This window comes from Pteropus alecto, unplaced genomic scaffold (assembly GCF_000325575.1).
Source record: "Pteropus alecto unplaced genomic scaffold, ASM32557v1 scaffold468, whole genome shotgun sequence".
Classification (NCBI taxonomy): Eukaryota; Metazoa; Chordata; class Mammalia; order Chiroptera; family Pteropodidae; genus Pteropus; species Pteropus alecto.
In genome coordinates, this window is record NW_006441394.1 from 322,075 (window position 1) to 335,433 (window position 13,359).

Consider the following 13,359-nt stretch of genomic DNA (forward strand, 5'->3'; position numbering starts at 1 on the left):
TTGTGCTTTTGTCCTTATCTCAGAAATACTCCCCCAATGAATAGGGAGCTATTATTCAAGTGAATTGACAGGGCTTGTTAAGTGCTTGGATTTCTGGTGAAGTGATATAGGGAGAAGGATTTATCTAACACAGCTCTTATATTTCTGGTTCAGGCAATCAGAGCTGCAAGGATATTTGTGAGACATATAAAACGTGAACCTTCTCAACTATGAAAATGCCATCCTCACATCTAATGCCTTGGGAGAATTTCTTGGGCAAATAATACAGTCTATAAAAATATCTAGTCACAGAAAAGCAAAGTGTGATTATAAATGGTTTATTTCTTTAGATTATAATATTTGACACAATTAAATTGCATTTTAAAGACTGTTACTGCTGACAGTGCATAAAAACATTGCTTTTTAATCATAGCTAAGTGTCAAGAGACTAGGGACTTATCTCAAGTAGTAAATCGGAAGACAGACAGCACACTTTTGCAGTCAGACCCAGTAGATTCCTTAGATTTCTTGGGGGACATGAGCATTAATGCAGGCTACAAAACAATCCTGTGTCCCACCCTTCCCAATACCCCCACGCGGAATCAGGCACTAGGCTGGGGAGGGTTACAGCTCAGCATGAAGGAACAGCAGGGTGAGGAGGCCAGGCAGCAGCAGGAGGAATGCAAGGCTTTCTCTCATTCCTGCAGTGGGAGGAAGAGAAGGAAAGGTTTCTCTATGGGATTTCTTAAGACGGGGGCCTCCCAAACTTTTCCAGCTTCACTCTAGGCTCAAAAAACCAAGAGAGTGGGCTCTAGTGTTCCCTATACTTGGCCAGCAATTAGACTGTCCTCTTGCCTTTCAGGGATTCCTGGAGTACTCAGGAATACCAGAGAGAGAGAATGAATTATGAGGACACATCCTTTTGGTTCTCTGAATTTAAGGTCACCTCGAGTGGACTGAGCTTTCAGGTCTAATGGGCCCCTCAGCTCCTCCCATCACTACTTCCCAGGCCCCTGTGCTCACAGCTACAGGAGTCTCCATAAAAAAGGCCTTCCCTACTTGAGGCCTGCAACTCCCTGGCCACTGCGGGAGCCTTTCCATGTGTGTTCTTGTCTACCCAGGAAGATGTTTCTGGGTCTGGACCTCTTTGAAGTTCATCTTTTGCAGCAGCATGTAGACTCCTTTTTCCACTAACCAGTTAACTGGAGTTCTGCCTCTGAGTGGAATCTGGCTTCCTCTCTTGGGGTTTTCAGCTCAGCCTTCCTCACTCTGAATGAACAGCAACTGCTGGGCATGAGATGGTGGGCAGCAGCTTTCCTCTGCTGGATAGTTTACCTGGCTATCTCATTACAATAATAAGCTTGACCTAAATTCAAAATTCCTACATGTAAAAGCTCAGAGTCCCCCAGTAATCACTCTCTGTGGTCCTATTCCTACACCAAACATTTCTCAGCAGCCCGTCATAGCATAAAGACTAATTTGGTTAAAACTTGTTGGTTTCCTCTCTAGCTCAGATCTACTTCTGGCTGGACCATGGCATCTTAACAAAACTTAACTTACTTCAACAACATGTACTGGAGCCCTGATTCAAGCCAGGCATTAATGATAGGCCCTGGGTGAAGAGGGAACAGGAAAACAAAGTCTCTGTCATTAAAGAGATCACCAGACTGTAAGCAAATTATTATCATAAAGACAGTGAGTGTATGGCTGCGATGCAAACAAGGTTCTCCATGTTAAAAAAAAAAAAAAAAAGACAGTGTGTGTTAAGCCATGGCTATGTGTCAGGTAATAAGTTAAGAACGTTTTTAATTCTCACAGATAGACTATTGAGGTATTAATTTGTATCCTCATTGTCCGAGTGAGGCATTTGAGACACAAGTTGCTCAGGTAACTTGCTCAAAGTCACAGAGCTAGTGGGGGTTGAGCCTAGATTATCACTGAGGTCTTCTGACTCCAAATCTGTGACACGGAGCATAGCACGATATTTAATTTTGCCTGAAAGTATCAAAGAAGGCTTACCACTGGAAATGATATTTGAGGTAGATCTCAAAAGATAATTACTGTACTAAATTAATAGTGTTTTAGATTGAATGAAATATGGCATGAGGTCAAAGAGACTTCAAGCCAGAAGGAGCGATAGGTATAAACATATTCAAACCTGAGAGCCAGGACACCTTGGGAAAGGTTGGGTAAAGTGGAGGCAGCTTCTGATGGCACTTTCTCGCTCCTCTCAGGGCTGGACAGTTCATAGCCTTTTTCTATTTTTATCTCTATCCATTACCGATATGCCTTCGCTGGGGTCTGTGTGCTCTGGTTTTACCATCTCTAACCTTTATCAGACTGGGCATCATCCCATGCATGTGGTCTACTACTGTATGGCCCATTTGAGCAAAGCCTTTCAGTTCTTTGATTTCCTCAGCTCCAACACTATTTGCCTGCTCTTCAGTCTCGCCAGTCGCTTCTATGAAAATGTCCTCCAATCAACTCAGAATCTGTAAACTACTCACACTGGAAATTTCAAGGTCCACCATCCTATTTTCTGACCATACTCTCCCCCTACTCAGCTTTCACTCTCTTTCTCCTGGAACACCTAGAGAACACCAGTTGCTCAACCTTCTTTGCTCGCCATGGCTACCTGCTCAGTTTAGGCACCTTCACCTCCTGGCGGGATGCCTATAGTCACCACACCGTCCTGCCTGGAACCAGGTCTCCCAACTCCCCTAAACCTTTCCTATACCCCCTGACATAAGTAGTTTCCATAACTCATGTTCCCTGGTGCTCAGCAGATCTTTCTGACCTTTCTGCACAGCAAGGAATTTAAGAGCATGGCTGGACTAGAAACTCCCTGAGCTGCTCTATATTCTAGGACATCAGCCCTGTCTTTTTAGGATATTCTTCAGCAGTGGGTTCAATGCCCTATTTTCTTCACCCTGGTGGCTTCTGGTGGCAAAGCGCCCCCTCTTCAATTTCATGATGGCCCTACCACTCCCACCTGAAACACAGACCCAGACTTACCTGAGCTGTTGAAATTGCTGTCTTGTATTCTTGGATTGTTAGTGGAACTACAGAAGCAATTGATGTTACTCTTAAATTTGGGGGGACTTTGAAGAAAAATTTTATTGTATTTTTTAATCTGTGTTTTGTACAGTGACTTCCTGATACACCTCATAGCCTGGAATTAGCACTTCCATTTCATTTGGATTCATAGAAAATGCTGTGATATTAACACCCAAGCAGTTTTTAATGATAAATAGTGTCCCTCCTTCTTTTAAATACTTTGAAGTAGCTATAAATTCATCCAGAGATGATGAGGTAAATTGGCCCAAATGTACATTTCCTCTCCCACTATAATAAAACTTGGTGCCACAACCTCTATAAACTGTGTAACAGTTCCCTGTAGCAAGAATCTGAAGAACTCTTGTCAAATAATAATGGAAGGCTTTGAACTGAAATTTATGTGAATTTTGATGGAATTCTCTTACAGCTTTGTTAAATTCTGTTGCAATTCTCCCAGTATAGGCCACTAGAGCTGTTCCATGGAAATCATTGAATTGATTTGAATACTTTATTCTGTTCTTTATTTACTTCCATTTTGTCTCTGCCATTTCCCATTCAATTTTTAAATTTCTATCCACTTTCAGTTCTTCTTTTAACAACTGGGGTGCTTTTCTTTCCATTTCTTCAGTACGGCCCTCACACTGATCATCAAATGCATTCTTGGCTATGCCTAGCTGACATGACTTGGCTAGCCATGCCAGGCCAGTCACCTGTAAAGAAGAGGCAGTGTTCCTTGACCCAGTCACTGAGGAACCAGTATGTACTGGATGCTTCCCAGAGCCCACAGCATAGACTTCTTGCTCAGCATGAAATTTGACACGTTCCTGTCATAGGACTCATGTATGGTACACATATGAAGACAGTCTTATACTATGTGTAGTGCAAAAAGAAAAAGCTAGGCCTTGTTACTGTTTCATTTCCTAATATTTTATAAAATCTTTTCAGATTCATGGGTCTTAGCCATAGACTCAACCATGGGAACTCTATAGTTTAAAAGGGGAAAGCAAGGTCAGCAGGATATAGGGTGGAAGTAGGTGGTATATATTACCTGTTGTGTTAGCCACTGAATGAGGATCAACAAGTGAACTGCTATAGCAAGAAGAGAGGTCATCTCCAAGTTCAAAAATAACTGCAAATAAATATAAGATAATGAAAGTGAGGTATGAACATTAGTTGCATTGTGAGTATGCCAATGAGTGAATTCTGTGTTAATGGATCCCTACTATAAAGCTGGAAGTCCAGGCTCCTATTTACATTGCTTTCTGCACGGCTAACCAGGATTTTCTGTAAACAGCTCTGCCTGGGTCCTACCCATAGGGAGAAGGTAAATCTGACCTCTGGCCTTGAGGAAGGGGCTGGTACATGAACAACTGATCCTGGTCACAGGCATGTCTACATGTCACGCAGATGGCCAGTGAGAAAAACAGATCACATTCTAGCAGATCGTTCACAGGCCCTGACATTTTTCTTCCCCTTAGAGAATACTGAGAGTCCTTTGACATATTTAAAAAAATCAATTCTTCTCAAAGTTTTGTTAACCTGGGGCTCAAACTTAAGTCAATATTCTGAATATCTTTCGACTTTGTCAACTCTCACCATGTCAGGGAGAGCTAATATGCATGGAAGCTTTTGGGTTTCTTGGTTGGAAGGAGAGGTAGGAGTTGGTGTGTGCATGAAGTTGGGTGGGAAGTGAGGAAATTAAGTATATTCCTGTGCTGGCATGAGGATATAGGCCTCACTAACTGTAGGAAGGAGGACGGCTTTTTGCACAGGGTCGGAATGAGACACAGGCACTAACAGTACTGCCCGAGGATCCTGGGTTATAAATTGCACAATCTAAGATTAAGTTTTAAATTTAAGAGGGATGGATAGACTGCATCTCTGTCCTTCAATATGTTTTCCTTTTTGCCAGGTCTGACCTCACCTCCCTACCTGGACTATTTCTTACACCGAACTGGCTTCGTGGCTTTGGCTTCTGACATAATCCCCACTATTGCAATCACTCCAATCTTCAGATCTTCTCCCAGCCCCATCCAAACACCAGTCTATCCTCAGTGGGCCTTTCTAGTTTCCTCACATTCAGAGACCCTTCCCTTTCGGAAAACAGAATTCAGAGTTATCAAGTACCTGATTTCCTGCAGATCCCTTGTGATTCGGTTGGTCCGTCTCTGACAGTAGCACCTGAGAAGACAGTGCTCTGGCCTTTTTATTTTGGGGAGAGATGTGCTTTCAGTTTTAGATAAGGTTTGAAAGAGAAAGTGGATATTTTATAAACTATTCCCACAAAAACCTGCACACAGATGTTTGTAACAGCTTTATTCATAATTGTCAAATCTTGGAAGCAACCAAGATATCCTTCTGTAGATGAACGAATAAATAAGCTGTGGTAGATCTAGACAATGGAATACTATTCAGCACTAAAAAAAAAAAAAAAAAGAACTATCAAGTCATGAAAAGACATAGAGGAACCTAAAATGAAAATTACTGAGTGAAAGAAGCCGATATGAAAATGCTCCATACTGTAAGACATTCTGTAAAAAGCAAAACTATGGAGACAGTAAAAAGATCAAGATGGTTGCTAGGGATTGGTGGTGGGGGAGGAGGTTGTGGGAGGAGAGATGAATAGACAGAACGCAGAAGATTTTTAGGCCAGTGAAACTATAATATAATAATGTATCCATTATAATAATAGATACATGTCATTATATAGATATATGTCAAAATCCATAGAATGTAGAACACCAAGAGTAAACCCTAATGTAAACTATGGACTTTGGGTGATAATGATGTATCAGTGTAGGTTCGTCAAGTGTAACAAATGTACCACTCTAGTGGGGGATGGTGACAATAAGGAAGGCTATGCATGTGTAGGGCCAGGAGGGTATATGAAAATCTCTGTGTTTTCCTCTTAACTTTGCTGTGAATTTTAAACTGCTATCAAAATTTAAGTCTTTTAAAAAATGTTTTTGATTCATGTGAGACAGACTTATTCAGACTCATAGTTTGTATCAGAAATGTATCAGAGTCATAAGTGTATATTATTGTTTCATGAATGGATGAGGGGGAAGGAAAGTCCATCCTCCTTCTATGACTTAACAAAGACCTTCACAAATATTTTATTTCTAGAGACACATTGATTTCCAATTCAATAAGAGGGCCATAAATTTAATAAGCAACTGCAAAGCTAGTCCTCAGCCTCTGTGCACCACTATAGTGCTACCTGCTGTTCAGTAGCAGTCTGTTTTAACTGTCCAGTGCACATGTCTTATGAGATATTGATTATTTTAAATGGACTCATGAAGACATACAGTTAGGATCAAAGCTTTTAAGATAAAAAATTATGTTTCATAGAAATTATTGTCACTCTGAAATCGAAGTCTTCAAAAAACCCATTTGCTAAAGCGTAAACAGAAGACAATGGTTTCATTTAATATTGAAAAACAAATATCTTCATAGAACAAGAGAGTACTACAGATAGTTTTATGAATGCTTCCAACCTTATCAAAACTGGCTTCATGATGCAGAACAACTTCTGTAGCTATAGGGGAGAAGGAACATTTTCTCCTTTTCTGAGGTTTGTTTTACCAGTAATTGTTAATAGAAAAGCCAGCCTTTTCAAGAACTAAGCATTAGAATTGCAAGTTAGCTCCCCAAGAAGAGGGCAGGCTTAAGAATCTTAAAATGTATAGTATAGAAAAGGAAAAGGACAAAAGAGACTTTTTTAATCCATGCAATTTATGGCATGGAATCTTTTGTTTCTACACTACTGTAAACAGTAGTGTTTATTCTTATGCCTCTGATTCTCCTTTTGTAGACAGTATCCCAATGAAAATCCTTGTATATTTGCATTTATGAGAATTTTTTCCCTGTGAGATTAATTCAAAGGAGTGTAAATGATAGGTCAAGTTATTTTGTATTTAAAATGTTGATATATTATTAAATCGCCTTCTACAAAAGTTGTTGCAATCTACCCCCTCATGGTGTGCGTTCCCTTACATTTTGCCAGTCCTGGGTATTGCTGATATTTTTAAATTTAGAAAATCTGGGTTTAAATGAAGTATCGTTGTTTTAATTTGTATCTCATTGATTATTGGTCATTTTGCTTCAGGCATGTCTGGATCCAGGAACATGAAAATCACCATCAGTCCTTTCTTGCTATCTCTTGGTTTTGCTTCATTTTCCATATTGGTTTGATTTTCTCCTAGTGCAAAAGAGCTTTTCCCAAGCTATCTTAGAACATGAACAGCAGCCCCTCCAGATGACATTGACACCACTTGGTATCCCAAGTAGAAAAGAGTTCTGCTCACACAATTTGCAAGTAATGTATCCATGGAAGAACAGTGACTATTTCTTTGGACATGTGTTCTTAAGAACAAATTACTGTGTTAAGGAGGATATAATAAGAAGACTGGGCTGGTTTTAGTTACAAATCTCTACTTAACCACGGCTAATCTTTACAATTCTTCTCACTCTTCTTGGTAGAACTAAGAAGCAGGGAGATACTTTTATAAACGCTATATTCTGAATTCAGTTTAGAGATATTTTGAGAGAATGAGGTCTTCCATCTTCTGGGTCATGGGCCTGTCCATGAAATAATGCTGACATGGAGAAGAGTACAGGTACTGAAAATTTACTTACATTGGTTTATTGGCACCGTCAGTTTTGTATCATGAGAGAAAAGGCAGGCATGCCCATACATAAGAGTTTCTTAAGCCTACAAACCGAAAATTATCCATGTACACACAATTGATAATTTTTATTTCTTTGTCTTTTTTCTTGGTTCCACCTGAGCTCCAGCCCTGGATCGTCTTACAGTGTGGCCCATATCTAGACTGTATTAGGTTTGTCATTCAGACCCTTCTATTATCCTGTCATTATAATGTAGGCTATAATTTGGTGGCCTAGACAACATTATACTCCTCTGGTGAAAGGTTTTAAATAACTGTATATGTGTTATGTTTCTGTGGTCAACACTAGAAGGAGCTAGATGAGAATATCCCAATTTTACATTGCAGATATTACTTTAGGGTGTATCTCATCTATCTGATTTCCCCCTGACCTTGTAATTTCGGTTCTACATTTTGCAGAGGACTATTTATCTTGGCTTTGCTTTCAGGGAACCCAGGCTAGACAATTCATATTTTATTTAAGTATATTCTCGAGTAATTGTCTAAAAATGAAAGTATGAGAGATACAATTCCTTGCATATCTGAAAATGTTTCTATCTACGCCACACTTGATTTTGTTTGGATGGATGTAAAAGTATGGATTAAAAGTATTTTCTCCTCAGAATTGTGAAGGAACTATATAGTTTTTTGGGGGTTTGTTTGTTTGTTTGTTTTTTTCATTTCCAGTACTCTTAATGGAAAATCTAAATCTGAAGCCAGTCTGATTAACATCCTTTGGAAGGCATCTGTTTCCCCTATTCTCCCTCCCCTCTAGAAGCTTTAAGAATCTTCTCTATCCTTAGGTTTCTGAAATCTCACAATAATATGTCTAGATGTGTGTCTCTTAATTCTGTACACTGAGAAATTGATGGACCATTTTAATCTGGAGACTTGGTCTTTAACATCCAGGAAAACTTCTTATCTTTATCCTTTGATGATTTCTTGCCCTTGGTGTTCTCTTTTAAGAGGATCTTTTTATTAGAAGTTGTACCTTCTAGATTAATCTGCTGTTTCTATCATTCTCTCATATTTTATGATTCTTTGTCTGTGTTCTACCTCCTGGGAGATTCACGTGCATTTATCTTCTAGTCTATTGAACTCAAAATTCGGCAAGTAGTTTAATATCTGAGAGCTCATTGTTGGTGCTGATTGTTTCTTTTTCTTTTATAACATGTTATTATTTTGTCTTGATTATTCTCTTTTATCTTGCAGGCTTTCTTCAAATGTCTGGTAATCTTTGTCATCTGTTTATATTTGAGAATAAGGCCATGAAGACCTGACTTGGAAGCTTTGGGTATATGCACCAGGCTTATTTACTTGCACTTGACCTTGATGTGGCCAAATGCAGACATCTTTTCACTAGGGTCATTACAAGTTAATGGCTATTCCTGGTCCTGCTTCAGCTGCATGGGACTCAAATTCTCTTTCCTAGAGAGAGCTAGAGGAAAAAAATTAGGTCAAAGTGTGACTTCTTCAAATGGCATATATGTAACATCAATCACATTGGGCCCATGTGTGACCCAGGCTCAGGTGTTTTGGGGGATCCATTGCACCACCCTTCACTCCCACTACTCTTATCCACTGAAGAAGAATGTTTATCTCTGGTCTTGCTCTATCAAAGCTATTCCATCAGAAAAGAGAGGCTTATTATTAGTCTTTGGTTTATTTCTACCAATATTTAGTTTTATAGATAAGAGTCTGTCATGTTAATGCACATAATCACAGATAAAAGTGTAGGAAATATTCTCTACCTTAAGTAATTCATAGATTTGCCTAGGAGGGGTCCTCTTCAGTATTTTGCTTGTCACATGGTTCATATTCAATAAATATTTGCTTTATCCATGACTATTTGGGCTTACATGAGCCATCTTAATGGCCAGAATTCATTCTAGAAACTGGAGTTGGACTTATACAGATAACATTAAGTAAACAACAGAGAGATTACATCTACAGAGGTTGAGAAATAGGTAGAACCTCTCACTGAAGATTTGGAAGAAAGAAAAGACAGTTACTAGAAACCTTGTGTATTTCTCATTCTCTCTGACCCTGGTAATGATAAAGAAAGTAACTGCATAAAATGTTTGTAGACCATTATTTATAACAATGAAAAAAATCAGAAAAGGCATGAATGTCTAAAGCTAGAAGAATAGTTAGTGGCTAAAATGATGATGAAATGATCTACACAAAAAATATGTAAATATATAATATTTACATATAAATACTATAAAGAAATATGAGGAAATAAAATAGTTTCAGGGTTGGCATGCTTGGCCTTAAAAAATGAAATTTTCTTTATGATGTTCTAAGCTGGTGCTATTATAAATACTGAAAGCTTAACTTTTATCTTTTTCCCAAACTTATACAAAGTTTATGACAGATAGACGGCCGGCAAACCTAAACTACAAAAGAGCAGCGGGAAACCACAAGCAGGGTTTTGAGCTCATCTGAGGTTTGGCTGCATGCTCTGAACTGTGGGTAGATGACATTTCTTCTGACCTCTTCCTCTCCTTCCCCAACTTCATTTTAAGAATAAAGTTAAATTATATTTCATGTTTCCAAATCACAAAGGGAAACATTGTTTTGGTCTGCTAATTTGGTCGGCTGACAGAAGTTCCTCCATGTATACCAGAGAAATGCTCTCTCTCTTTGATTCAGCCTATTAGCTCCTATAGATATGCTAATTACTAGAGGAATTCTTGAGGCTTGAGTATTTTCATGGAACAGCCCTGTGTCAGAGGGGCCTCTCCTGAGGAAGTGTGTACAGAACAATGACTGTTTATCAAAAATTTACAGGAGCCTCAGTGCCGGATGGACTCGGATCAGCTGAGGTCAACAGACCGACTGGAATCACAGATTTGGAGATTTTGCGCTCTTCCTTGGCGCCTGGCTGTCTAGAGCCCTCACCCACCTCTTGCCCCACCCCTTCTCTCTTCCCTGGACCTATAGGATGCTTGAATTTGAGGAGCTCTGAAGATGGATTCGATGAACCATTGAGAGCTCCCATCTTCTCGGTCTGTGACTTCTTCATCAATAAACCTTTCCTTACTCCAAACTCTGATCTATTAAATATTAGCATTTTGAAGCATCGGGCACATGAACCTTGAACTAATAACACATGCTCTTACAAGCATGTGTGCTCGTACACAGTGTGAATTTACAAAGAAATTTTCATAACATAGGGAGATACTTACTTATAAAATGAAGAGAGTCGGATATAAATTTTTATGTACCAAACTGCTGCATCATCATCATCATCATCATCATCATCATCAATAGCACTTGTCATGTACCAGATGCTTTTCTAAGTGCTTTATGTGTATTAGCTCATTTAATCCTCATAACAGCATAGGGGAAATTTTTGCTCTAATTTTACAGATGACAAAACAGGCACAGAGAAGGTGGGACTTTCCCAATGTCACACAGTCAATACATAAGGGAGTTAGAATTCGAACCCAGGATGTCTGGTTCCAGAGTCCATGCTTATAACCAAAAAGAGGACAAGACACATGAAAACTTTCTGGTTACCTTTATGAATTAGGATTTTGTTATTTATCCTAACTCACAGCCTCTGACCATTAAGGACAAGTTCTTTCCTAGCCTCCAGGCCTTTTCATTCCTCCCTGACTCACTGCTCAATTAACTGCTATTCCAGCCTCCAGGCCTTTTCATTCCAATAGACAGTTCCTCCCTGACTCACTGCTCAATTAACTGCTATTTAGTCTTTAACTGTCAGCCTAAATGTTCCTTCACATGAAGCCACCCGAGTTCCTATACAAGGCTGGCTTCCTCCATAATGATTTCAAAACTTCCTGTCTGTGCTTCTTTTTTCCAGCACTGAGCACAATTGTACTTAACGATTTCTGGAATGAGTTTTTTAAACAGCTGTCTTTCCTGTCACCCCTCGTTTCCTCTGGTGTAGGCTCCATGAAAGCCAGATCTGGAAATGTCTTGTTCACCTTCTGATGCCCAGAACGAAGCCTGAACCACAGCAGATGAATGAGAGGGTCTTATTGTGTAGCAGACCAGCAAAGTAGACAGGTCAGAAGGAGGCACAGCCCGGGGTTTCCTCTCTCTGTGGTCTAATGTGGATACAGTGGACGGTGCTGGAATCAGACAGATAGCCTTGACTTGGCAGGCTGTGCAACTTGGACTACAACCCTTACATTCTGATATCTGCTTTCTCATCTATAATACTGGGTTGATAATACTACCTCATTCCTATAAGAGTGCCAGACACATAGTAGGCAGTCAATAGTTAATTGAATTGAGCATTTGGGGAAGAATTAAATGTGAGTATTTTCAAGTTTTTAACTTTTCTATGACTCTGTTTTCTAATCTGTGATATAAGATAATAAATACATGAATATATTTTATGGGATTATCATGAGAATTCAAGAAAGTAATCTACACAATACACTGAACTCAGTGTCTGAAATAGACTAAAGGCTCAATCAAGGTTAACTATGATTGTTATTGTTACAGGTAAAGTACTTTCTGTAGTGCCTGGTGCACAGTAGATACTCCTAGGTAGGTAGTACCTAGTGTTATTGACTTGGCCTCAGTCAAGTCCTGCCCAGTTCCTCCTAAAGCCAAGCCCTTGTGCTGAGTGCATGCCTAGGTTCCAGAGTTGGTGTTGACTGGACACCAACCCATGGCTGCCATCAGCTACTACAGCCTCAGCCTTAGATCACATGGTGCTCTCGGATTAGCTTTCCTGGTTCCATCCAAACATTAGAACACATCTGTGCATTTGCTTAGGAGACCAGGGACAGTAGAGACAGAACAGAGGGAATAGATTTGAGAAATAATTCAAGAAGGTATATGTGACAGGACTTTATGACCAATTAGGTGTCCAGTGGAGAAGGGAGATGGATTTGTCTAAGACAGTGGTTCTCAACCAGGTGGTTTTCAACAACTCCGGATTGTTGTGCTGGCAAGCCTGATGGGCAATTTTGCCCAACAGGACATTTGGCAATATCTGGAGACAACTGGGTTGCTGGTCTACTGGCATCTAATGAATAGAGACAAGGGATGCTGCCAAATATCCTACACTGTGCAAGACAGCTCCTCCCACCACAAATAAATAATTACCCAACCCAAAATGTCAATAGCACAGAGATCAAAACACCCTGGCCTGGGATGATGTTCAGTATTTTACCTGGGCTTTCAGGGCATGAAGAAAAGCTGTGAAAAGTCTGCCACATGAGCTACTCAAGGATTAAATAAGTCTGTGGAAAACCATACCCAGAAACTAATACAGCCTACAGGATTCTCTAAAGTCACGGAAGGGGAAATGTTATTGTAGATCATTTATTTCTTCAATGTATAATATTTATAATCACAACGTACATATATATCTTTAATACTGTTGCTGATGGCATATAGTTATTAATCACACTGAAGGAATTAAACATAGAATATATGTCATATTAGATAGAAATTCTCAAAACAAGTCACATAATCTCACAGTGCAACTAGGAGATCCTTTGGGTTTTTATGTAGGGGAAAAAAAGCAGTAACTGAACCAAGGAAAAGTTTCCATTTATGCCTCCTAATATTTGCTGTAACGAAGGAAGCAGTTGGACTCCCGCCCTTTCCTTTTATATCAGCTTTGCACTGAAGAAAATGTAAAATCAGGAAGCAGGTGTGGACTACC

At 39.5% G+C, this 13,359-nt stretch overlaps 1 protein-coding gene across 1 annotated transcript; it reads right to left on the bottom strand.

Moving 5' to 3' along the window:
* Positions 1 to 603: 603 nt before the first annotated feature.
* Positions 604 to 4,147, bottom strand: LOC102895427 (T-cell ecto-ADP-ribosyltransferase 2-like). Its single transcript, XM_015594714.1, is given in 4 exon segments — positions 604 to 680; positions 2,777 to 2,780; positions 3,126 to 3,746; positions 4,085 to 4,147. Coding segments are annotated over 4 exon segments (765 nt in total).
* Positions 4,148 to 13,359: the final 9,212 nt, after the last annotated feature.